We start from the raw sequence: 27,989 nt of genomic DNA, 5'->3' as shown, positions 1-27,989 counted from the left end.
ATTAATTCTTCTCCACAAATCTGCATCATCTCTCTGCGTCGACAGACACACACACACACTGTTTTTTTATTATTATTATTTTATGAGCACGTGACGTTTCCACACTGTCTCTCACACAGACACACAGAGAGAGAGAGAGTGGGTGTGTGTGTTTATGTGTGTGTGTGTGTGTCCGCGTCATTGTGTGCGCGCCTCCCTGACTCTCTCCGCTCCACAGCCCCGTGGAGCTGTTGTTCCCACAGAGCAGGAGGACAATCACACGAGCTGCTGGTGGATTAGCGCGGAACAGAAAAGGAGGAAAAAGGAAGAGTGCGCGACCTTTTCACTTCACTTCCATTCATTGCTCTCCTCGTACGTTGCGGGATCTTGGCGCTTGCGGCTGTTGCGTTATTTATTTCGGTAGGGTTTCCGCGGTGGTGGCGCACAGGCCGATATGGATTTACCTCTGTCTAGACGAGACTCGCCGCCTTTCCCTGCGTCAAACTTGTGATTGTCACCGCTGTATTGCGTCTCGACCGCGGGAGCCGAGGAGGAGAAGTTTTTGACGCAGCGTTTTGTGGAAACCGGGCGACCACATGTGGGGACTTTTGGAGACACTTGGACTCGTTTCGCTGTCCTGCTCTCCTTCTCTCATGGGGTAAGTGAATGTCTTGAAATGTAAAGTGACACAATCTGCACAACAAAAGCATGTCATGTGTCTCCTCTTTAATGTAAAAAAGGAGAGTGTGTGTGTGTGTGGGGTTTCAGTTTTAGGGTAAATGACTTTTGGGGGGTTTCTTCTCTCTCCTTTACGAGTCACTAAAAAGTCTGTTCGTCGTTAAAAACCCAGTGAGGTTTCCCTCATGACAAGCGCGTAAACGCCGAAATGAAAGTTGACGCACACGCAGCTCGGACCGCAGCGTGTTCCACGCAACTGCACTCTGCGTTTTTACTGTAAAAACAAACAGAAACACAACTGAAAACGCAGCAGCAGGAACAGTCTGCGCTGCGCCCTGCAGCCACTGCAAGTATTTGGATACCGGGTGACAGCTGCGTAAGTTAAACAGTGTGTGTATGTGCGCGTGCGCGTGCGCGTGCACGTGTGTGTGTGTGTGTGTTTTAATGAACAACATAGTTTGGTGTTAAATATTAACAGCTGTCGATCAGTCACTACATACATGTTGTTGTGGGCGCTGGAGAGTGGCGTGGACTCCAGGCGCGCCCTCACACACACACACACACACACACACACACACACACAGGTTGGCACAGCTACTCTTCTTAGGACTCTCGCGTGGACTCTTCCATCCATCCATGTCATCCATGTCCAACTTTAAACTTAAACCTCGAATCAAATCTCAGTACCAAACTTAACCGGTTCCTCAGAAATGAGGTTGTGTCTCATTAGGACCAGGTTTTGGTCTCCACAAGGATAGTGCACACACACAGGTTTGCACAGCTGACTCTTCCATTAACCTCAACTACAACCACAAGACTATAACTACTAAACACTGTTGTGGACTTTAACGCTTTTATCTGGTTTTTAAATCTCTTCTTAAAACTCATCTCTTGTCCTTGGCCTTTAACCCTCTTTTAGTTGTTAATGTTATTTCTATTTCATTGTATTTATTGTGTTTTATATGCTTTAGTTGTTTTTTAGATGTATCCTATCACCTCACGTGAGCTTCTGTGCCTCTTCTTTATAAGTCTGCCCAGCACTGTTGGTCCACTGTGGTTGTTTTAAAGTGCTGTACAGATAAGGATGGATTGGATAAGCAGCTAATGACTCTCAAATCTTAGTCCTACACTTAACCACTTCCCGAGTGAAGTAACGTTCTGCCTCATTAGGACCAGGTTTTGGTCTCCATAAGGACCTCTGGTCCTGGCAAGGTCAGTGTTTATGCCAGAGAAGGTAACAAATACAAGAATGTACACACAGGTTTTAATTCATTCGAATCAGCTTTAACGAAGTCTGATTAACAGTTCAAATCTGAGCCCTAAACTGGACCAGTTATACCTGCCTCATTAGGACCAGGACCAGGTTTTGGCTAGGGCCTAAAGAGGTAACAAATACAAGAACACACACACACACAAACTGTTCATCAGAGCATTGTTGCCTGCTGTAGTACCGACCCCCCCTCCCCCTCCTCCCTCTGACCTCTCCGATGTTGTCGGGGCTTGTTCACCCGTCACCCTGAAGAAGGCATTGTATTGAAAGGCTGTATTAATAAGACAAAAGCCTCCATTATCCCCGTGTAGTGGAGTTAATCTCGTGGGGCAGGAGATGAGCTGAGCTCCCTGCCTTTCAGGAGAGGGATGCATGCGCCCGAGCCCGCGAAGGAACGGGCAGTTTCACTCGAGGTTCAACAGGAAACGCTGTGATCGTTTTACAGAGATGTCAAAAATAAGAATACATTTTAACCCTGAGTGAATTTCTGTGTCAAAACCTAGTAGCATTTCCTTATCGCCGCTCCAAGGCCACACACTCCAAAAGATTGTGTCCAAAAGAGAAACGACGTGCCGAGGAGAGAGGGATACATAGGTGTCGGCCCCCCTGTCATGAGGCATCCTGCTGCAGCAGAAACCTGAAATCTGAGTGAGATAAGGAGATAAGGTTGGAGGAACTGATGTTTATTGCGCAGATAAAAGCTTCCATCCATCATCCCCGTGTCCTGTGGCCAGGTCTGGGACCGCCTGGGTCCGCCCTCATGCACAGTGTGGTCGGTGCTCGTTAGCGAGCTGAGTAAAACTGCATGAGGACTTGTGGCGTCGCTATCTCCTCTCACGGTTGAAATAAGACGAGCAAACATTTCTCACTGCGATAACATCAGGAGTGAAAAGGCTGAGGTGGAAGCAGGAAGTCAGCGGCGCGAGTGGACGAGGCGTCGAAGGGGCTGTCAGCAGATTCATTGACGCTGATGGTTTTTGTTTTGTTTCACTTCACGCGGTCACATCGCGGAAACCAGGTGCTCCTCCCAGCATGCCTTGGAAGGGCCGGAGACGGGGCCGCCGTCTGCGTTTGCCGCATGTGACCACACGGTTCATTACACCAGAACAAGAGTCGCTGCTGCTGCTGCTGCTGCCGCAGCCGCCACTCCAGGCCTGACCACTCTCGGGTTTCTTCACACACAATCCCACCAAGCGTTGGCCTCAGTGTGAGAAACCTCAGACACACGCGTGCTGTTAGTCTTATTATTATAGAGGAACTTTAAGTACAATTGGAAATTGTGGGCAGGAAAAGATTTTTTGTCATGGACTTCAGGCGGAGGGGAAGTGATGTCATCGCTCCAGCTAAAGATCAAATCACCCAATATCAAATCTGAAAAGGTTGTAAAGTTGAGTTTAAATTGCGATTGTGTAAAAAAATAAATATAATCATAGTTATCAACAAATAGATTTGAATAAATAAAACGTCCCTTTTTAAAGTCTCAACCACGTCTCCGTGTTAACAGATTCATCCCTGTGAGAAAATTCTACATTTTTTGTCGCAATGGCTTCGGCAGCCTAAAAAAACTCCAACAAATTCTTGGTGGAAGAGAAGTAAAAGGTAGAAAAATAAAACCCCGGACAAGAAGAATTTACGCTCCCTTGCATTGCACTACCAGGCGGGCACTTATCATCGATGTCTTTTGTGCAGAAGAGATTGTTTCATGACAGATAATCTATATCTTTTATCCTCGGGGGCCAACAGACGAAACTTCTGAATCAGTTGGTAAAAAATCTTTGTATTTACTTCAGAGCTCTGTCTTTGTTTCAATCTTTTCACATTTTAACGTGTGAATGAAATTCATTCCTGCAGTGATTCAGCTCAGCAGCTCACTGGTTTCTCACCTGAGCAGCCTCGAAAGACTGTGCTTTATTTGTCATTTTAAAAACAAAAGCGAAATAATTATCTGCATCCAGACGAGCGGTTTCGCGAAGAGTGAATCATCTTGAAATCGAAATCGCTATTTTGAAACCTCAAAAAAAAAAAAAAATCCACATTTGCGAGAAATAAATGTTAGAAACAAATCATACTTTGCAGTAAATACACAACTGAGACATTATCAGCGATGAACCACGAACAGTGCAGTAAGTGCGGGGACGCGTCAGCGGGACATTTCCTTGACACCTGATCATAGAACTGTGACAGATGAGAACGCGTCAGGAAGTGAATGCAGGTTTCTGTCTAGACTTAAACACTTTAGTCTAACACACACTTTACAAAGGGAAACCAGGGGATGTTTTCAGTGACTTGTACACGGCGGACGAACCATTATTTTCATAATCTATCGCTAACTGGAAATGATGATGTTCTCAGATGTCTTGTTTTGTCCACAAACCAAAATGATTTTCACTTTTAATAATTTCTTTGTTATCCAGGGCAAAGAAATGAAGAAGATATTCACATTTAAGAAGCTTAAACAATCGGAAAGCTTGTTTTAATCATGAAAAAACAGATTAATCGTTAATAGTTGTCGATTCATTTAGTAATCGATTATTAATCAATTAGTTGTTTCAGCTCTAATTAAATTAGTTGCCAACTATTGTTTGAAAATACACACTTTGTTTGCAAAGATCGGAATTTCGCTCGCTCCGTCTCCTTTGCGTCATGTTCTTTGCGCTCCCTGGGTTTTTGTTCGTGATTCTGATCATGGGCGGGGCTAAGGAAGCTGCCTGCTGATTGGCTACTGAGTTATGGACCGCAAGTAGACGCAGGCTAGGAGTCGCTGTCCGTCTAGAAGTTTGGAGAAGAGTCGGAGCGAGCGAAACTCCGATCGTTGCAAACAAATTGTGTATTTTCAAACAAATAAAATACAACCACTTTGAATGACTAAACTGATATTTTGTTTGCAGTATTTTGACTTTGTGGTTCATTTCATGTTTGCTCAATTCATAAAGGTGTTGTTTGATAATATTGACACAAATCTAATTCCATGTATTCACAGCAGAACGTACGCATTTCTTAGTTTTAACAAAATCAAATCGTGTGTGTGTGTGTGTGTGTGTTAGTATGAAGCCTCAGTCCGATGACATCATGAGTCGATGAACTGTGTGTCACAGAACCCGTTGCTGTGGACTGTTGTGGGTTTATTGCGTGAGAAATGGAGACGAATAAGATGAGCAACATAAATAAATAGACGCACAAGTGCCTGGATGGATAAATAAATGAATGAATGGTAATTGAACGGTGGGAACGGGATTTGAGGGACTTTGTGTTTTTATTTGTCGTTGATGGGTGGGTGGGTCGTGTCGACGTCCCTGAAGGATGCTCGGGTTTCAGCTCAGGCCTGGGAGCGATCCGCTAACAGGAAGCAGAGAGAGATGGGGTGGGGTTTTTTTTCCCGTCTCTTTTGTTGCCTCCACCTTCAACCACTTTATCCCGTCACACACAGAAAGAGGAACAACACGAGGAGATCAGAGGAACGATCTGCTGCTGCTGCCGCCACGGGGCAACGTGGCTTCTGTCTGGTTAAATGAAAACAGGCAAAGGTCAAACCGAACTCTCTGCGACATTAGCAGCGTTCTGACTGAACCACCTGAGTTCTTCCTTTTGCCTGAAAAACACTTTTCTTTGGGTGTGGCAACTGGAGAGGAAAGAAAACCTAAAAAAAATAAACGCCTTCTGTTTCGCAGGCCGCCGCAGCGCAAGTCACAACACACAGCTGACAGCGTGCAGCCAAGAGCGGGGCGTGTCTCACATCAGAGGCATTAATGATGTGGCGTCCTCCGATATTTAACCATTTTGTAAACATGTCTAAAGTAGTCGAGGTAGAGACATATACACGTCCGCACCTCCATCGCCGTATCTGTCTCCTCTTTTCAAACAAACCCCCTCCATGCAGGAGGATGCTGTCACTGCTGCTCTGATTATTACATAAACATTTACATTAGAAAGGGGGAAAAACAAAAAGGCCAATCTGACTATTTTAGGAACTCAGTGAAAGAATCCATTAGCTTTAAAGGCTCCTGTTACATTCCTCTTTCCACCCGGGGGGGGGAGAAACTTTTAAGACCCCCCATGATGAGCGGGCTCGGATGCTTGTTGCAGCACGCCAGGATTTCCTGGTGCTTCCTGGGGAGAGGACAAAAAAAACCCGCTCTGCTGCCGAGCTTTGGTCAGCGCATGTTCCAAACTGCTGTCACTCAGTTGGAGGCGGTGCAGAGAATGTCAGGAACATTATACCTCTTGTGTTCCTTCCAGGATATCAGGATGATAAGTAGTTCTGAATGCGCCGCGCACTCTTTCAGCCTCACGCGGTGTGTGATTTATGGGGTGGATGGAAGCAGCCTCACGCTGTCTGCTCTTGCGGCCGCCTTAATCAGTGTGGTCATGTTGTGGTTCCCACATTTCTGGTCATTCTCAGAGTGTGCTCACTCGTTCTGGAGCAGGTACACGTGAAGATACTGTACTGTGGTTTTGGAAAAAAACTCCTCCTCCTCCTCCTCCTGCAATTTTCCTCTTCCCACTTGGAAGCCTTTGTTACCCAGTCAGCTTTGTTTGTGCAGCTGGAAATCCCGACAGGATTACTCCAAGAAAACCTACCTCCCTGAATCCAGGAGCATGCTAGAGATGGACTTTTTTTGGGGCTGATGAAGCCATTAATTCTGTTTTTGTTTGGCGTCTCTCCTCCTGACTAAAAAACTTTTGTTAGGAGGAGCTGTTAGGATTGTTTATCCCGCTAAGGCCCGGGCTTCAGTCCCTGCAGCCTTAAAGATGATGGAAATGAACCTCCAGCTAAAATCAGGCACAAAGCCGGGTCATGACAGAGGCCAGACCGCTCCACTGCAACTGACAGATGGAGTGGAAGTGGACGCCGCGCACTTTAAAAATAATGAGACGACTGCAGCGGCACGTCCGTCAGAGTCGAGCCTCATCTGAGCCAGAGTCAAGTAGCTGTCGCCTCGCAGCGAGTCCACGCCGCGGCGGCTTCTTTACGGCTCTGTCTGACCTGTTTGATGGTTTTTTTTGTTTTTTTTTGAGAAATATCCCCTGGCAATCTGCTCTCCCTGGACCTCGCACAAGTCTGAGTTAGAGTCAGGCTGCGCACGTTATTCACTGTGGTGCATCGTTCGTTTCTTTTCTCTTTACTGGCGCGACGTTGCCAGGAAATAAAACAGAAGTCGCGTCCGTCCAAACGCTTGTGTGCTATTCCAAATGACGTCAAGTCTCTTTTTAAACTGTAAATGTTTAAGATGCAAAAATGTCAGCGATGGTAAATGATGTCGACGCGAGCGAGGTGGTTTTGGAGAAATTGCTGAAATGGTATCAAGTGCTGTGTGGACTGTGTGGACACAACAATGTTCCCTCTCCAGGCAACCGTGTTTTTATTCCGACAACGGCGGCTGTGTTCAGTGGATGTGTGTTTGCCAGCAGAGTCTGGAGTTGTTTTCCTACGCCGGACCATGAGGACTGACGGAGGTTCCATCAATTTATCATGTTATCAGTGGGCAATCAGGGTGGATTTGTGCTCCGCGTGACAGCCCTGGTGAGATGGTATGGCACATTGTCCCTCTCACACACACACAAACATGTTTTTATATCTTAGTGAGGACACATCATGCATTTCCTCGCCCCTTATCTGAACCTAAACCATCACAACTAAGTGCCTAAGCCTAAAACGAGGTCTTAATCTCGGAAAGGGTCCTTTTAAAGTGTAGAGCCCAGACCAAATCTCCCCACACAGACTTAAATACATGTACCCCAATTCAAATCCTAGCATTAAACTTAACCACTTCCTCAGAAATGAGGTTCTGCCTCATTAGGTGCAGGTTTTTTTGGTCTCCATGACGACTGCTGGTCCTGACAAGGTCAGTGTTTATGCCAGAAAAAAGTTCCTGCATGACAAACCCAAGAACACACAGGTTTGCACAGACTCCGCATTGACTAATCCTAACCCTTAAAACAAAGACTGATCCCCAACCTTAACTAAAACCACTTAAAGCCTAACTTTTTAACTTAATCTTAAATCTTAAATCTTAGCAGTAAACATAACAAGTTCCTTCAGAAATGAGTTTCTGCCTCATTAGGACTAGGTTTGGGTCTCCATGAGGACCACTTGTCCTGACATAAACCTTAGCCTGAAACTGAATCAGATATATCTGCCTCATTAGGACCAGGTTTTGGTACCATGAAGACGACACACACACACACACAAGTTGCTGTAGTGATGTTTTGTCACAACAACCCTTCATGCTACCAACACACACACACACACATACTTGTTTCCATGATGTCACAGGACATTGCTTTGACTTTCATTCATTTCCTGACTTACTTTAAACTTTAAACATAACTACTAGTCCCCTAACCTTAACCTTAACCTAACCCCAGTCCTATACTGAACCAGTTATATCTGCCCCATTAGGATCAGGATTTGGTCTCCATGAGGACCACTTGTCCTGGCAAGGTCCGTGTTTATGTTTTAGCAAAGACTGATCCCTAACTTTAACTATAACCAGTTCATGCCTAACCTTAACCTAACCACATTTCAAATCTTAGCGTTAAACATAACCAGTTCCTCAGAAATTAGTTTCTGACCTCATTAGGACCAGGTTTTGGTGTCCACGAGGTCTCCATGGTCCTGGCAAGGTCAGTGTTTATGACAAAGATCTAAATTCCTAACCTTTTGGGCTATTGGGCTAGTTATATCTGCCTCATTAGGACCAGGTTTTGGTCTTCATAATGATGTCTGGTTCCCAACACTCACACATACACACACATATATGTATAAAGTGTAGAATGGATGCACCATATGTCGCCATGTCTCGGGTTCTCCGGCACGCCATGCTGCCAGAACGTAATCACAAACTTTTGTCACGGCAACTGCTTCGGTTTCCCAGCGAGGTGAGGGAACATGAGAAGGGGTGGAGTTCAAGGTCCTTCAGCGGAGGAGAATGGAAGCCAGGATCCGGGACAAAGGAGATTTAACAGAGGGTTCAAAGCCATTCATTAAGGGGGAGACCTCATTGTGAAGACGAGAACAGTGGAAGGTGTGAGGAGGGCCGGAGAAGCGGCTGAAACCCGAATCCCAGCGCGCCGCCTCAGCTTTCAGGTTTCTGCAGATGCAGATGCAGATGCAGATGCAGATGCGGCCAGCGTGCACATGTCATACGTGTTCAGAGGAGGCACCACGTGGTTAACAGCTTTGCAGCTTTTTTTGTACATGCATATGAGACAATCTCACGCCTGAGTGTTTGTTTGTGTGGTTTACCAAGGTGAGGCTTCATCGTACATAGATACGAGCTGGAGAACACACAGAGCACAGGAGGAGAATCACAGATAATCAAGTGTTAGAACACGTTGTGTGGCTGCTACGACCCTTTGACTTTCCACCTCTTTTAACCCTCTCTGTGGATTTGCGATGTGATTTTTTATATTTCAGATAACACAGTCTAGGAGTAAACATGGCAACAGACGAGTTAAACAACTGAGCTCTTAACAGGAATGGCCACATGTCACTGTTTTGTGTCAGATACCAACCGCGAGCATTAATATCAATGTCATTTTACACCTTTTGAACCACAACGCTGTTAAAACAAAACACATTTACCACCTACAGCCATTTGAAACTATTTCAAAGACACGATTCTCCAACCGCGTCACACATGTTCTGTAAAGAAGAAATAAGCAGCATACGTTTTCATATCGCTGCATATTTGATTGTGTGTCAAGTTCCCCTCAAATATTATCTGTGTTATGGATTTAAATAGGTTCTGAGCAACAACCAGAGGCGCACGTGTGTCAAATTAGCATTCTAGACAAAGTGTTCGCTACAAACTGATGAAAACAAGAACACATCTGCACAAATATCACACAATATTAAAAGATTCGATTATTCTATTGTAAATTATGTAAAAAAAAAATATATATCACCGTTCCCTCTCATATCGTGAATCGTATCTCTATCACAATTGGACATTCATCCCTAGCCATTTTTACTGCACTTATGAGCGTTTGGTTTTCTTGAAGTGAGAGCTGATTGCACACAGTATGAGCTGTAATGAAGTCTTTAATGTGGGGGGGGCGGGCTGTAAGAGCGTGTCTCCTCCAGATGTGTGCTAAATAAATCCGCCTTGATGTGTGTTTAATCAGCTCTCTGTGGCCTTGTCTTTTGATCTCTGCGGCGAAGCTTTAAAATATATATGTACAAGGAAGGGTGTGTGTGTGTGTGTGTGTGTGTGAGAGAGGAGGACGCGGCTCTGCAGCATGATTTTAAGGAAGAAAAAAATTAAGGAATATGCAAAATGCAGCGATATGAGAACATGAATATTTCAAAGCCACTGACTACACTTGACAGGAAGGGTACAAGGGTGAAGGTATTACACTAATTGCCTCTCAGGCGCCACCCTTTAAGATAAGGGGGGGGTGCGTCTGCCAGTCATGTGGCTCCTGAGGTTGTATCATGTCCCCCCCTGTGTCTCACTGCCACTATAAGAGCCGCACATCATGTGAGTCGCTGCTATAAATAGTGAGTGTTGCAAAGTCGCAGCGATGAGGAAACAGCGTTACGCAACACTGTTAGAAACATACAGTCAAAGTATGTTAGAACTTTTCCACTATACAGTTCCAGCTCTACACAACTCCAGGGTTTGGTATCAGCAGCCGTGTAACTGAATCATGAGAGGGCCACAGGTTGGTGTAGAAGACCCGGGATTTGTGACCCGGTCAGTACAAGGGCCTTTCTGCTGCATGGAGTTTGCGTGTTCTCCCCGCGTGTGTGTGTGTGGGTTTTTCTCTTCTCCGGGTTCTCCAGGTTTCCTCACACGGTCCAAAAACATGCAGATTTTTTGAGGAAGAGGTCAAGTTGTGTCCCTGTGATGGACAGGCGACCTGGCCTTTTGCCCCCGTGTGTCAGCTGAGATCGGCACCTGCGACCCCCGCGACCCCCGCGTGGAGGGTAAAGCGGCAGACGACGAGTGAGTGAGCACAGACTGCGTCTGACACAGTCACCGAGCTGAAATACCACTTGAACGGGTTGTGATTCGCCGGCTTTCAGCAGTGCTGTCGCTAAATACACCAGACTCCTCTGTTAAATGTTGAGATTTTAGACATTGGCATCGAACAAAGAGAGCACTATAAATGGACATGGTTTGACTTTGAGTTTGGTGTGGAAGAACTCGACTGACCCTGACCTCAAACATGACCTGCTTCATGTATTTAGTATTTAGGAGAAATGGATGCTGAAGTGTGGATTGGAGAGACAGACCATTAGTTTAGAGCAACTAAGGTTTAAGCTAATTATTGTGTGATTTGTTACCATTAAACTGTTATAGTTGATCAGATGGAGAGAAAAATGATAAATATACGAACCCACAAAACAAAATAGGCAACAATAATCGGCCCTGATTTCTAAAAATTGGCATCAGTCGTAGAAAACCCCACATCGTTTGACCTCGAGTTCAGTTTTAATATATGTAAATTTAAACTAAACCCTGTTGTGTCCAAACTGTCAGACGAGTAAAAGAGTAATCCTCCAGTTATGTCATGTATTAGGTTCACCCACTTCCCTAAATATGGTGTTTTTAATGAGCGTGCGTTAGCATAACAACAATAACAACAACAGACAAAGAGACGGTGAGGCTGATATTAAACCCGTTTAAACACAAGAAGGAAGCGTTTCATCTGCCACTAAAGAGGAACAGAGTTGTTGTTCTTCTTCTCTTTCTCTACTCATCTGATGCACATTATCACAACTGTGACACACACATGGAATGAAACACTTCTGGTGGGTTTTTTCCACACAGAAAAAAGGGATGTGTTTGTCTGCGGCGTAGTTTGACACACTACAGACGTCTTTTTATTTTTTATCCCTGTTAAATCTCCTCTCGCTCTCTCCTCTCTGTGCGAGAAGCTGTGAGATGTTGCAGAACCTGCTCGTCTCAAATCTCTCTCCATCTGCTCTGCGCGGAGACTCAGAAGCGATGATGAAACAGGGGCCTTTTCTCTTTCTCACTTGCATTTCCTCTTAAAAAAAAACACCTTTTTTTCCCTTTTGTCTGGTGATAGTGTTTTACAACACACACACACACACACACACACACACACAGCTCGTCTATGTTGTCTCAGCCCACGCATGTTTTGTCCCGTGTGCGTAGTGAGTGTGAAATGAGAACCAGAAAGTGTCAGTCGATCTCTCTGTCTGTCTCGCCTCCGTTTTAACACTTTGATTTTCCATGATTTGGGGAAATCCTTTTACGTCTGTCTGTATCTGATATTAGTATTATTATTATTCAGTGAGCGCACACTCACTTCACCTTTGAACCCTTATTACAGTCTTGAGGTTTAATGTAGGCCTGCAACGCACCATTATTTCAACCCTAACCCATCAAAAATAACGATGTTTCTCAAATGTCTCTCAGTTGTAATGATTTCTTTGTCAATTGTTGCAGCCGGTGTGTTTTAATTGTCATATTCAACCAAAAAAAAGTACATATCCTTTTATATTTCTGCTTTGTTTTCTTCTAGTGCTAGAATTTTTATTACTCATTTTATGTCCCCGTCAGAAGCATTTTGCGACTGCAGTACTAAGTGAAACTCCCCCAGTGTGGGAAGTGGAAAGTCTCTAATTGAATGTAAAAAAAAGTTAATGATGTAAAAGTTTATATTGGTGTAAGGAATGGCCTCTGAACTCTTGTATTGTATTGTTTCATTTTTTTTTTTATGCGTAGTGCAGTATTGTGTGTCCTTCACAATAACAAAACACAGTAATGATGCAAAAATATATCTATTAATATCAAATAAATGAAGAAAATAATAACGTGAAAACATCATTTTCTTTATTTTTTTAACTTTATTGAAAGTGATCAGCGGTCACATGTCTAGTGTGGAGGAGATCATGAGATCACGAGCTAATGTGATATATAAAAAACACTATTTATTCATAAGGGAAAGTCAAAAAGTGGGTCAGATCAGACCAAACATGTGACACTGGACATCAGAACAATCCTTCCGTTGTTGAGTCTGACTGAATAAGAACTTCCCCCATGACTTTTTGTGGCGTCAACATTTATTTTTGCCGATAATGTGCTAATATGGAAACCTTTATTTCACAGGGAAAAACACTAAGCAGAATTTTCTTAATGCAAATTCTCTGTATTTGTTTGTCTTTTACGGCTTATAAACAGATACTTTTAAAATCAGCCGATGTGACACAAAGGTTCAAGAGACGAGTTCATCGTGTTAATTAAACTTTAACTTTAACGTTCAGCACAAACAATCAAATTTGATGTCACGTGTAGGACCGCAAATAACGATTATTTTCATCATTGATTTTTCTTGAATCTTGAAATGATGATATTCCCAAATGTCTTGTTTTGTCCAAAAACCAAAATGATTCAGTTTTACTGATTTCTTTTCTCCTCATTGCTCGGGTGTGTTTATAGAGTTGGTGAAAATGAAAAGAAATATGTACATAATTTCATCAGATTGTGCTGGAAAAAAAAGATATAAGACACTTTGCAGGAGATTGCACATTATATATATTATTATAGCTTCTGTATGTACGTTTTAACATAGTAAAGGGGTAAAAAAAAAAAAGCAGCCTAAATACTGTATGTTCTAAGGGTAAGGGTAAGGGAATTCTTATGTGATTGTGCCTGTGAAGACAAGTCTGCAGCTAAGCTGCTTCATGCTGTGTGAGCGCAGAAATCAGGAAACACAGCCATGGACTGTGTCTGCTGGCAGGTGGTGGCAGCAGCGTGTCCGTGCGTCCGTCTGCCGCGATGGACGTCTCCACGCCCCGCGGCTATGAGTGTGAAATCTGTGTCTCACACAGAGCACAGCAACACCATTGATTGGACAAAAGCATTCATGTTTCCAGTATCAGTGTAGCAGGAGGAGGAGGAGGAGGAGGAGCTACATCGTCCCCCACTTCTTTAAATTGACCTCGGCGCAGACTAAACACTGCACGCACCGTTGCCGCGCGTCTATGAGGCCGAAAATAAAAACAAGGGCAACTCTTGCATCCTCAGTCATGACGTTCTCAGCTTATCACTCGGGGCTCTTCGCCGCTTTTATCTCTGGTTCCACGCAACACTGGCAACAAGCTGGCCGATAACGCCTGTGCCAAAAAAACGCGAGACGATAAGGAGGCACAGCTGACACATGTTTAACATTTAAGTGGAACTAAACCCTTAAAAAAAACACTTTTCCCCTGATGTAAACTGGTGTATGTGTATCTAGTAGTTAATGGTATTTGTCTTCTGCCCTCTCTGGTCAAACATTCAAATTCTTGTTGTCCCAGACTCCTCCCCCTATTTTAAACGCCAGCGCTAACTCTTCGTCACGCCCTCGCTGTTTTGATGCTGTTATGACTATTTTCAGAACTGATTCATCTGATGATTATTTTTCTTGATTAACAGATTAAAAAAAAGGTGTCAAATCTTAACATCGTTCACAAAATAGTCAGAAAATATTGAACCTGGAGAGGATGATGTTCTCAGTTGTCCACAAAACAAAGTTTTAATGATTTCCTGATGTTATATGGAGCAAACAAACCAGAAAATATTCACATTTAAGAAGCTGAAAAATTGGAAAACTTAAAATAGTCGATGAATTTAGCATTCGATTTAATAAGCGATGCATCGTTGCAGCCCTAGCTGTGTCACAAAGTGTGTAAAAATGATCAGAAGACTTCTGAAAGTGACTATGCCAGTTGCAGCCTGAATGCAATTATCAATAGTAAATGTCATGTATCGTTTCATCAGGGTCTTAATAACAACATCATAACAACCTGGGGGGGGGGCGTCTTTGTCATACGGAGCAAAGAAACCAGGACATATTCAAAGAGACGTCCAGAGAAAGAGTCGTGGGTGTGAAACAGTTCCACATGTTTCACTCCAGTCGTTTCCTGAGAACTGAAGCTCCCGTGGCAGCGGTGGTGAAACTCTGTGGTGATAATAGCCGAGTGGTGTTTTCTCCAGTGTGGGCGACGTGTCAACACTTGACTCAGGGGGTTGAGCTTTTCTCACTACAATGCTGCACTTTTTTTTCGCATTGGAATTTTTGCCCTCTCCTCCTCCTCTGTCATTATTTCCCTTGAGAAATGGGTGCACTTCTTTAAAAAACAAGTTGTAAAACTAATATATTTTGTTTGCGAGCACCTGTCGGGACACCTCGGGCTGTTGGCGGGGAAGAAAAACAGGAATGAGGCAGCGTTGTTCATGTGTAGCTCCAGGAAAGGAACAGTTTAAACAGTCGAGGGTTTTTTGTGCTACACTTGAGAGGAGACTGAGTCATCGTCATCATCCAGACTCCCTCAGAAGTTATTTTTGATTTACTGCTGCCAAACATTCATATTGTAATCTAGAATATACGCCCCATGGAGGAGATTTCGCTCCAGTTTGACTCACTCCTTCATAACCTCTTACTGTGGCATTTATTTTGCAGATTGGTAGATAGGGGCTGTGTGTCCATCACGGTACGGTCCAGTTTGGTACAGTACAGTAGTCCTAGTTCAGAACAATACCTTTACTTGGTATAGACGTGGCGTGATGTCGCACCGGTGTGACGACAACGAACAACGTCATTGAGCGTAAAACAACAGAAAACAACAAACAGCGTCATTGAGCGTAACACAACAGACAACAATGAACAACGTCATTGAGCGTAACACAACAGACAACAATGAACAACGTCATTGAGCGTAACACAACAGACAACAATGACCTGATAAAGGTCCAGAGGGGTCCTTAGGGTCGCTCCACATTACATTCGCACGTAGGAAAGGAGGGCTTCTTAAATGTGAATATGATAATAATATTAAATTTGAGATCCTCATTTTGTGTTTTGAAAAACACGATCAATAATAGATTGATTATACAGTTTAGAAGTGCAGCAGACAGTTTGAAGTAATTACACAGTTGTCCAGCCAGCAGAGGGCGCTGTAAATGCAGCTTGGCCTGAATCCATGCCTGACCTCTTTTTGTTTGTCAGAAGAAAACAGCAAACGTGTTGTTTTGCAGTGACAACGAAAGACACAAACAATCTAACGGTGCTACACCGCAACGCAGCAAACTCATTTGCATAGCTGCGTGAGACTTGCAAGATTTGTGCAGAGGATACAGGAAATGGCACAGATTATAAAGCGATTGTTATAAAAGGTTTAGGTTTTTTTCGGTTGGATCTTTCAAACGCATCATATCAATGATAAAGTCTGTTTTTTTGTTTGTTTTGTTTTAGTTTTCTTTACCCGGCCCCTTCCCAAACATTAGTACTTTGTCTGAAAGCGGTTTATGACTCATCCTGCTCACTGTTAACGGCGACGCAGGAAAGGACAAATCACAGCATCTGATGGATTATTACTTTGTAGACCGTTTCTTAAATCTGAGCAGATTACTTCCTCATCGTTGAAGAAAGGGCCCAGTGTCCTCCGTCGAAAGAAGGAGGCAGGAAGTCATTAAACTTAACTTGGAATGGAAAATGTGCACGAGTAATAGTTTTAATGGAGTCTGAGCTCTTTCGGGCTGAGTCTTGTTGTGAATACACAGCGTCTCGTACGTGCAGGTGAGGGACAGATGGTGAGCGACGCGTTACAGGATGTTTCCAGACCACAAACAGCTCAGCGACACTGAAACAAACAGCTCAACATGTTTCAGTGGAAACAAGATAAGCCACACAAACCTGCTGAAGGTCAGCCGCCGCTCTTATCTCACAGCAGAAATGTTTGTGGGAAATGATGGCACGTCTGTCCTGGTTCAGGCCCAGTGTGTTCAGTGTTTAGTGTTAACATTGTGACGGGGAATGACAGGTGGTGTAACGGCACGGTGTTGCCGTGGTTTTTGGTGAGCAGACGCTCCGTCTGCTAATTGGGGCTTTTGAGGTGTTTGTGGTGGAGGGGGAGAGGAAAAAAACACCTGAGGCTTTCGTGCATCTGTCAGATCTGTGATGAAGAAGTGAACGTCAGCTTTTTTTGGAGAAAACAAGAGTCACCTTTCAGCAGAAATTCATCAATCCATTCATCCATTTTAACCTGTGTACTACTCCAACTATTTTGGAAGATATCATGTGCAGAGCTGCAACTAACCTTTATTTTTATAATCTATTAATCTGTAGATGGTTTTCTTTGATGAACTGAGTGCATGTTTGGTCCAGAAAATGTTTCTCCGATGTCTTGTTTTGTAAAGCAAAGAAACCTGATAATATTCACCTTTTAAGAAGCAGGAACAATCTGAAAACTTGCTTTATTTACTGAGAAAAACGTCAAAATAGTTGTCGATTCATTCAGTCGAGTCATCGAGTAATCGTTGTCATATCACTACATATTGAAGCCTTTGGTGATTTCAGAATCTTTGAATGTGAATGTTTTTCAGTTTTGCTCCTCAGTGACAAGAAAAGGGGATAAAGCGACACCTTTTTCTGTTCCACAGCATATGCACGAAACAGTTCATCTGTTAATCAAGAAAATAATACAGCAGATTTATCAGTTTAAAATAATTGCCAGGTTAATTAAGGATACCGATATCAGTCCAAAACAGTCCTTTTACACCTTTTAAACTATGAAGCTGTTAACCTTAACAACACGTTTGTGCCATTTCGAGTTATTTCAAAAAACATAATTCTTCAGTTTTGTCACAAATAAATAATAACTACAGCTAAATGCTGATTTTTTATGTACATTTTTTTACAGTCTGTGCAGAGCAAAGCATGTGACATATATCAGACTTTTGTATTGTTTTGAATTTTACGTTTTCATCTAGCGCTGAAACAATGACTTGATTAAAAGAGTACTTGTTTAGTTGGTAATGTGTCAGAAAAAGTTGAAAAACGTTGATCTGTGTTTCAGTTCTAACGATTTCTTTGTCAAATGGAGCAAAAAAAACAAAAAAGCAACAGAAAATATTCACATTTAAGAAGCTAAATAATAATTTCACGTCCTTCTTGTTTCAATTCCATGGCAGCCGTTCAGTGTCACATCTTGTCCACATGTGCACTAAAAGAGCATTTCTGCATCATCATATACACTTTTTTTCGGGTGGGGGGTTTGATGATAGTGATCAAGTACACGTTCTTCAGGGATTTCCTGTCTGTTGTTTGGCTTCCTTCTGTCTCTTCGCGGCTCATGTTTTTGTCTCATCTGTCCGTTCTTTCATCAGCTCGTCTCGCCGCGTGTGTCTTAGCGTCACGGTGAAATCCTGACAGGATATTGTGCTGTTTGCTTTACCCTCTGTGTTCCGCTGCTGCACCTTCACCTACAGCGGGACACTGTGACATTGGTTTGTGCAGCTCAAGAAGTGACATTTTTAACCGTAAATCATATTATAATATAGTAATAACTCATATTTTTCCAACATCTACGCACTGTGTGTAGATGTTGATGTTTAAAGAGATAGTTTCATGACTGACTGCCACCGTTTCCCTCTTCACCTTGAACCAGACACTGAAACATGAGGAAAAACAGATTTTAGCTGTCATAAAATGCACGCCAGATATCATAGGAATGTGTTTTTGCTGCTTTATCGCCCTTTAAGATAGCCTTTTACAGAAGAAAAATGACATTTTTGTAGTTTACTCCCTATCAAATATCAGCGATTCTACGTCTCAACACACAGGAGCGTTATTTTGTGACTTTGCTGATTGAAATTTGGATTTAACTTAACTTAAAGACACCAACTGACCAAAGAGGCAGCGAGAGACGAGCAGCTCCAGTGTCCCCGTGAGCTTAAAAACACTGATTTTCTCTATGGAGTTTGGTGCAGGAGCACAAAGTGACCAAAAAAAGCCAGTTTCCTGTTGGGAAAGTCAGTCTCAGAGTGAGATTGATAGCAAACACATTCTCTGGAGAGTAGCCAATGTGTGTAAGAGCACATTTTACAAGGTGAACAACCTAGGTCTAAGCGTAGATGAGTCATACTTGAGTTATTGAAATGTATCAGAAGTGCAAACGTGTATGAAATGCAAAATCTCGTCGCAGTGATTGTAATTTCTTCTGTTGACACACTGATCTTGTTTCACCATTGTGTCCGTTAGGAAATGTGTCAATGGTTGACGTTGTGTGTGGCAGCATTCTCCCCCCCCCCTTTGTGCAAGAGAAGTGTGACAATGACACATATTATACGTCGGGCGGCACATCTGCATGGGCGGCGCGCGCCGGCGACAGGTGGAGGGGGAGGCGGGGGGGCCGGGGGCGGGGCCGCGAGACGAGACGAGACAGCGCTGTAGGCAAACCAGCCCGTCAGGTTTCCCTCACACACAGTGAAATCCTCTGATGACAGACGCCGAGGACTCTGCCGTGTCAGGAGGATGAGTGTTGTCTACACAGCACATGGAAAAGAGTGAGTGGCGAGTAAGAGAGAGAGAGAGTTGTCTCGAGACAAAGAGGGCCGGGCCCGAGTGAAAGTGGATGAAAAGGACAAAAGGTCACGTCGCTGATAATGTTCTGGCCCAGCTCACAAGTCATTACTCCATGATTACACGCGTGCAGACACACCCAACCTCTATTTTCATCCCACACCTGTAATTTATTGCTGCATCTTTGTCTTTTCACAGACACATAAAAAAAAAAAACCCTGCGAGACTCTTTTAACCCTCTCATGACCGTCATGGTCAACGTGTGCTCACAGAGCCCCAATGACTTCTGCTCATTTGACCTTGAATGTTTTCCAATGAATTATTTAGAAGCAGGGAAGTCAACTGAGAACAAATTCTCGTTTTCAGTGACGACCTACCTGACCAAGAGAAGAGGTCGCATTAAAAACGACGTCAACAACAACAATGCGCAATAATAAACCATTCATAACAGTCACGTGACGTGTGTGAACGAGGTCTTTTAAAGATGTTGATGTTTTTTTGGTGGAAAGGTCGTTTTTTTGTACTTTGAGGGAAATTCTTTCTCCACATTGAACCCATCCTCTACTAGAAACCTTCCTGGAGCGATGAGGGTTGAGTACCTAATCCAAGTTCCCTTTCCACTTGGCCATGGGCTGCGTTACACAGCTACATAGCCTTGCTAAAGGTGCACTGTGACTTTGCCCTCTCTGCAGATGCCTTTTTTCATACAGCCCTTATTCCTCGACTGAAATGTCGTGTTGGTATATGCGGTTATAATGCTGCCCTACTTTGAAACCTGTGGTTTTCCTTTATATACATAAATATCAGCAGCTCTTGTGGTTGGTAACAAAGAAAAGAGAAAATGTGTGTTCCTCTCAGCTGGCTCGAGGCTGCGGAGGTGCAGACCCTGGTCTGTATCGGCTGGCTTTTCCATTATAAGTAAAATAGGTTTCTATAATTTAAACTAACATAATTACACCGGTGCAGCTGGCACATGTGCTCAGTCTCAAGTTCCCCCCATTTGTGTCCAATAATGGAGCTAAAACCGGACGGCAGCGAGACGAGCCGTCCCGTTTCTGCCAGGACGGTAAATACAGTGGACGTCTGCTCTGATGCAGATGCAGATGCGGCCGTTAAATGGACGCGTGCTGTCGTCGTGATGGAGGCTGAAGGGCAGAGCTCTTCACATGTTGAACGAGACTATTGTTCTTTGTTCTTGCTTGAGGAAACAGTGCGCCGGTTATTGCTGGCAGCCAGTGGCATCTGTGTGAAGCGAGATGAAGCGGCGCCCTCGCTCGTTCTGTCACAATACGCGGCTTGTGTATAGTTTGGTGTGTGTGTGTGTGTCTAATGTCCTCATCACAGTGACGTCTCAGATTCCTGCCTTTGTGTCCAGATGCCGTTCCACATGCATGCTCTTTCTGTGCCGCTTTGTCTCCGTCTCTCCATCTATCGGCCGCTCAGGTTTTGGACTGTAAAGCTGTAGTGTGTAACTTTTAAATATTTAAACAGATTCATTCAGTTTTTGACGACTCAATCCATCTGTTTTGGGTTTTTTTTAGTGTCTACCCACTGATGACGCCACAGAAAACCATGACATTTTCAAGAAATAATGGACAAAACTGTATTATTATTAATTAAGTATTATTTATTGTTATTTACTGGCTTTTATATACAATATTCATGTTTTTATTTTTGTTGGCTTGCCTTCCTGCAAAGTATTCTTCCTAGCGGAGTATTAGGGCCAAATAGAATGTTTTAATCTTTCGAGAATAAAGTTGTTATGATTAATATTATTATTCATATAGCAATATAGATCAGCTGCGACCTGCGTTGATATATACATATATATGTATATATATATATGTATGTACATATAGGATTTTGTTTTGGATTGTTTTGAATTTTTACATTTTTATCAATAACGATTCCCATCCCTGACCACAATTCATCCTGACCTGTTAAGCCAAATCCATAATCTGGATCAGGTGATGGTAGAGTGTCTGACCCTGCATTCACACACCAAATTCCGGTCAAATTCCATGAGATTTGAAGGAGATGTTTCTTTTTTATGTTGTAGGTTTTTTGTGGTTTTGCCCATTTCAAGAGTGGGATTTCTTGAAAATGTGATCGTGACGTCATCAGTGAGTAAAAGTAATAAGGTTTTCATTTTCGTTCATGAAGACCAAACAGAGGCAGAATAATACGTTTACACACTGCAGCTTTAACGTCGACGAGGTCTCGAGGTTTTCCAGTTTTGATTCTGCAGCAGCCAAACGGGCGGGTGTTGAATTACCTCTGGAACTGGTCTGCAGACAGGGATCCTGTTACTTTAGACAGGTTTAAGACATCAGCTCCACCTCTAATTAGATTTCCAGAGCCTCTTAACTTTTGTCTTCAGCCCCGAAGCTGCAGCACAGTTTATTTTTATTTCGTCTTATCGGTGTTTAAAAAAATATGGGGAAACCACTGTATTCAAACAGCGCTGTGAAAGCATACGTTAGGATTCAACGACTAATGGTTTTCACATTAAAAACCACTGTGGTTACACAGCACACGTCTGACTTATGATTCATCCTATGATTATTTATTTTGTCACTTTAACGTGAGTTATTCTAGTTTTAGTTCTATGTTCTGTCTTTGCCATTTGCCAGAATGTAATGAAGTTGTAGTCTTTATTTTGTAATAACTATATTATAAAAATACATAGAAATACATACAAAATACTTTAAAATGATGCTCAGTTTACTGTGACAGAGGAGTAAACGGCACATTTAAGAAGCCAAAATCACAGAAATAGTTTTCATTTTATATATATTTTTAAAAAATTGGCTTCCAATAGTTTATAATCGATTCATTGGTTAATTTTTGGGGCCCTAATTTGAATAAGGAGTGGAAATGCTCTGTTGTGTTTTAGATTTACAGTAAAAACTGAACTGTGGCTCGTCTTTGAAAACAATTTTATTGCAAATTGAGCAAAATTGCAAGAAAAGTAGCAGGACAGTAGCAACATATGGCCATAAAACATCCATAAGGCATTTTTTTTTGGTCAATTCTGTCTCATATAATGTATACACACAATGGCCCTTCCCTGTTTTAAAGGTGCAGTGTGTCTTTCTATGAGTTTCCAATCGCCTAATTGCATGAATTGTTGTTTTTCAATATTTCAATAAAATCCTGTCTAACTCTAACCAGCGTACAGTACATTTCCTAATGGGCCTTTTTGAATGTTTTAATGGACCAAATGTCAATTCTCTGTGAGTCTTCCAGGAATAAAATCAATTTAAATAAATAAATAAATAAATAAATAACCAATATGTGAATATGGGTACAGATCGGGCACAGACAAGCGTGTGTGTTTGTTTGTGTATAAATAAAAAAAAGTCAACAGTCTTATAGGAGTCGGTGAATTCCCCTCCGTCTCTTCTCGAGTGTCCTTGTTTGATTTGCTGTCAGCGTCTCTTCGCTTTGTCGGAAAAAGGGGGCAGGGGCGGAGTCAGGACCAAGATGATCTGCCTGATCCGCGAGCTATGCTGAAGTTTTTCATGAGGTGGCTCACTGGAGTGGAATGGTTCGCTCCCCACAACAATGCCGTGTGTTGACAGCCGAGTGCTCGGACTGGGTTGCTGGAATGTTTCCCCCGTCAGACTGAAAGTGCGGCTCTTTGTCTGAGCGCCAGAAAGTCACAGCGACACACACACACGAGCGTTTATTCTTCCACCTGAGGGTGACCTCTGGCTGCTCACCTTGCAAAAGTTCATTCATCAACTACAACTCCCCCTTATACTCCTGGATTATTACATTCCATCTGTTTTCCACTGTAACTGAAGACAGTGTTTTCACATTTTGTTACAGTTCAGTTTATGTTTTTCATGTGTGTGTCCACCCACAACAAAAGTGACCAGTTTATGTGTTTTATGTGCATATGGAACGCCCTGTGAAATGTTAATTAATTCAAATTTTACCATATTATTGGTTGGTTTTTACACTAAATGAAAGCAAAAACCTCTGAATATTTCCATGCAAACTGACTTGTTGATATGTTGTTATCATTATTATTATTTCTATATGTCTTTAACTTTGTGTTGGGAGAATATAAAGTCAGCTTTGAGTTGTTTCCTGTCTTCAGTCTGAGGCTCAGGTTGTTGCCTAGAGACTCTGTTTGGCTTTTGCCAAATGCGCCGCTTTTCTAAAAAAAAGAAAAGTGCATGTTTGCTTCTTCACAGTTTGTTTCATTAGTGGAAGAAGAAAATTGTGTGTAACTCAAACCTTTCTCATTTTTGTTTCCCCTGTGTCTGCAGGTGACCCACAAAGAGCTGCTGAGACGTGACTGTGGGACAGGCCGCCTCCCTCCCAGCCTGCGCCTTAGTGGCGATGCTCATCAGCGCAGACGCTCTCCACGACTCGGCTGTGTGAATGAATCTTTGCCGTAAAGCCACCGTGCTCTGCCAGCCCGTCACCATGAGGAGCAAGTATTCCCAGTACTACAATCAGACTCTGCTCCACTCCTACTATGCCTTTGCCAAGAACATGTCCACGCAGGACCTGGACAAGCTCATCGAGAACAAGCGGCAGCTCACCACGCTCAACATTGTCATCGTGGTCCTCTGCACCATCATCATCCTGGAGAATCTGCTGGTCCTCATCGCCGTGTGCCGCAACAAGAAGTTCCACTCCGCCATGTTCTTCTTCATCGGCAACCTGGCGTTCTCGGACCTGCTGGCAGGCTCCGCCTACATCGCCAACATTTTCCTATCGGGGTCAAACACTTTCAAGCTGGTGCCCGTGCAGTGGTTCATCCGGGAGGGCACGGCGTTCATCGCGCTGGCGGCCTCTATTTTCAGTCTGCTGGCGATCGCGATCGAGCGCTACATCGCCATCACCAAGGTGAAGGTGTACGGCTCCACCAAGACGTGTCGCATGTTCCTCCTCATCGGAGCGTGCTGGGTCACCTCCATCCTGCTCGGAGGTCTCCCCATCATCGGCTGGAACTGCATCAACGACCTGCCCGAGTGCTCGGCCGTGCTGCCGCTCTACGCCAAGCGGTACATCGTCTTCGTGGTCACCATCTTCAGCCTCATCCTGCTCTCCATTGTCATCCTCTACGTGAAGATCTACCTGATCGTGCGCTCCAGCCGCCAGGAGGCGACCAACTCGCAGGCCTACGCGCTTCTGAAGACGGTCACGATCGTGCTGGGCGTCTTCATCATGTGCTGGCTGCCCACGTTCATCATCCTCCTCCTGGACTCGTCCTGTGGCATACAATTCTGCCACATCCTCTCCCAGGCGAATATCTTTTTCGGCTTTGCCACCCTGAATTCGGCGCTCAACCCCGTCATCTACACGCTGCGCAGCAAGGACATGAGGAAGGAGTTCCTGCGCGTGTTGTGCTGCTGGGGCGTGCTGCAGAGCGGGCGTCCCGCCGACCGCTGCCTGGTCCCGCTAAAGAGCTCCAGCTCGCTGGATCAGTGCACGCACAAACACGAACACCAGACCACGCCCATCATGCAGGACTGTACCACCTGTGTCTAACGTGGTGCGGACACTTGAGAGTGTGTGTGTGTGTGTGTGTGAGACTGCAAAGAGTGTGTGTGTGTGTGTGTGTGTGATGAAACAGAGAGGTGTTGAAAACAGAAGAAGCAAGCATTCCGTGGACTGAGAGGCCTGTCGAGGCCGGGGCACAGCGCTCTGCAGTGTTCTGACACGTTCGTCTTATTACAATCAAATTCGTCGTGACGTCACAATCAGCATTGAGACAATTCAACACGAAACACAGCGTCTCCAGAGGGGGAAACTAATTTAAAAAAAAATAAATGTAAAAAGACGGTGAGAACTTTCTGAAATGTGAAAAACAAAAATAGCTTTTTTTTTTCCTTCTTATGGGTACGCCCATGACTTAATATGGAGTTGCATACCGTTGTTAATGTATTCGCCTGTCGTGTTGTTTTTGTACTTCTCTCTGTACACATGTTGACCCGTATTAAGAGCCATTGTCCTTTGTGAGGTTTCTAACCACGCGACTCTCATTGTCTGGTGTACAAAGAAAGAAGAATACGTTCAGAAAACCTGGTCAAGTCAGTTTCAATGGACTCAATTCACTTCGGTGTCCCCAGTTTCGTCAACCATTTTGTTCTTACGGTGTACGTAAACACACGAGAGTGATTCAGTGATCAGCTACATCAGCTACACTCTACAGATCGTACCATACCACTCTTCTGTGTCCGACACCAACACTTCTTTAAAACATCTCAGCTGTAAGGGTTTTCAAGACAGTATTGAACTCGATAGTCTTTAGACTTTACATTTCAAATACCAATTTTATGAATTAAATAGAAGACGCATCAAGTTTTAGCTGCTCTGATTGTCTTCTCGCAGTCGGACACAGATGAACTTCCCGCTCTCGTATTTATTCTCTGGACTCTTACGTGTTTCCTACTTCCGTTATTTGATTCCACGAAAGCATTGGAAGTTCGATAATCAGCCCTGAATATGACATTGGTCTACTGATCTACTCATGACTTATGCTGCGTTCACACCAAACCACCAATGACCATTTGCCACAGTCTCTCCTTTCTTGTTTTTTTTCACAGTCTAGAATAAATATAATCGATTATACCCCGGGTATAAATTAGCCTAAACCAGACTATCCCCCTCGTGTATAAAGAGGTTTTGATTGTAGTTACACAAGAATGACTTAATTGTTCAACATTTTATTTACACTTTAAAATACAAGGCGACAACAATCCACCACATCAATATCACCCTAAGAAAATGTGAAATGTCAAAAGTTATTCGTAATTAGAGACTTGTTTTTGGATAAATGAAACTCCAGCGCATTGAATTTGCAAGTAAACTTGCGAGTGAACGCAGCATTAGCCGTACTCATGTTTATTTACAGCATAAGAACTGTAGTCATATAAATATTTACTTTATATCTGAGTGCAGTGAACGAGTATCAAGTATTGGTATGGTTCCAGTGGTATCGTGTGGTCTAATGTAAGTGAGTGTGCTGTTCTCACAATTATAGACATCCTCACCGTTTATTTATAAGGGGAAAAAAAAACACTTGAATGCAAGTTCTGTGTGTTCTCGTGCATTTTTTTAAGGGCTGAAACAGTTACTCCATTCATCGATTATTAATCGTTTACTAAACGAACCAGCAACTATTTTAATCAATTAATCGGTCTGAGTGTTTTTTTAAGGAATTAAAAGCAAGTTTTCAGATATTTTTCAGCTTCTTAAATGTGAATATTTTCCAGTTTCTTTGCTCCATACGACAAAGAAATCATTCAAACTTTTGGTTTTTGGACAAGACAACAAGACTCGTCCTTTTCCCGGCTTGAGAAACGCTGGTCAACATTTTCTGACATTTTACGGACCGAACGATTACTCGATGAATCGATTATGAAAGTAGCGGTTAGTTGCAGTTAATCCTGGTCCTTTCGTTGCGGTGTCTACGGCGTATATGTGCGTTATCACGTAGACGAACACCACTGGCTCATCCTTTCTACACTGCAGCAGAACAGAAGCCATACTCAGAAGAAAAATAATAATAACAACAATAATAATAATAATTATAATAACCAGGGCTATATATATCCCCTATATAACCTTGCTTTAACCATCTGTTAAATCTGCTTACATTTACTGCATGAACTCATTCGTGAGCACTAACGTGTATGATATACTCCATTTTTTGTCCTCACGCTCTGTCCCCGCTTTTACCGTTGTCTCTTGTATCCGAAACCCGTTTCCACGGAGGAAAGCCCAATCAGAAAGCACGTTTTCCTGAAGGGAGTCGGCACTGATGATTTCTTTGACAGCTGTCCAGCGGCTCCCACTTACTAATAATAGTCGTAATAACAATAATAATAAAAAAATGGGACCAACGTCCTGACAGTGTTGTAGCAACGTAGCAGCGGTTGTGCTGTTACTCTGACTGTGCCTTCCTCCTGTGGGATTCATAGGCTGAATGTATGTATGAAGTGTTTGGGGCAGGCGCTCCTTTATTTTGACAGTATTATTTTTTTATTTTTGTCACTGACGATCGGAGAGTGGGTCAAAAAAAAAAAGGGTGGGTCGCTCTCACTGTGAATTCTCAGACAGCACCGTGAACAAAATCTAAATTAGTTGTGTGAACATCATTGGTTTCATTTGCTCGCCATACGTTAACTGTGTGTAACTCAAAGGTGCCTTTCAAAATAAAAGAAGTTGTTGTTCGGGGGAGGGTGTAAGGGTGCGTAGGGAGAGGCCTTACCTACCTAATCATCATGTTCCTGACGACTTCCTCTGATGACAGGAAGTCCTGTTGTTCATTGTCCGGTTCCTGTTGTTCAGGGTTACACTAACCTTCTTCCTCACGTGTCACACGTTTAAATTTCTTTTATTTTTGTTTTACATTTTGGGCCAAGTTGAAACGGTGAAAAGCACTTTGGCAGCTTCAGTGATGTTTGCTTCCCCCTTGTTGTTGTTGTTGTTGTTTCAGACGCAGAGAAGTTTGAATCTTTTGTACCTATCACTTCATTGTGTTCATTTTAAAAATGACAAATATATGAAAAACCATGTAAGTATGTATGTATCTTTGTACAGTATGTATGATTCGTGTCGTATGAAAATGTCTCGTGTGCAATAGCCTTGTGTGTCCAGTAGCACGCTGCCTGTGTTAAACCGGTACAATCTGAAACACTAATGTTTGTTGGTACATAAACGTTTTGTAATTGCATTCCCTTTTTTTTATAAAATAAATGAAATACCGAAACAA

General features: G+C 43.2%; 1 protein-coding gene across 1 annotated transcript; it reads left to right on the top strand.

The window, feature by feature from the left end:
- The first annotated feature begins 178 nt into the window (after positions 1-178).
- On the top strand, positions 179-27,989 carry s1pr2 (sphingosine-1-phosphate receptor 2). Its single transcript, XM_044051024.1, has 2 exons — positions 179-637; positions 23,530-27,989. Exon 2 carries the CDS (start codon positions 23,645-23,647, stop codon positions 24,758-24,760), a length of 1,116 nt encoding a protein of 371 aa, XP_043906959.1. The 5' UTR covers positions 179-637; positions 23,530-23,644; the 3' UTR covers positions 24,761-27,989.

This window comes from Solea senegalensis, linkage group LG19 (genome assembly GCF_019176455.1).
Source record: "Solea senegalensis isolate Sse05_10M linkage group LG19, IFAPA_SoseM_1, whole genome shotgun sequence".
Classification (NCBI taxonomy): Eukaryota; Metazoa; Chordata; class Actinopteri; order Pleuronectiformes; family Soleidae; genus Solea; species Solea senegalensis.
Note: the sequence above shows the minus strand (reverse complement) of the source record. Positions and strands in the feature narration are given on the sequence as shown.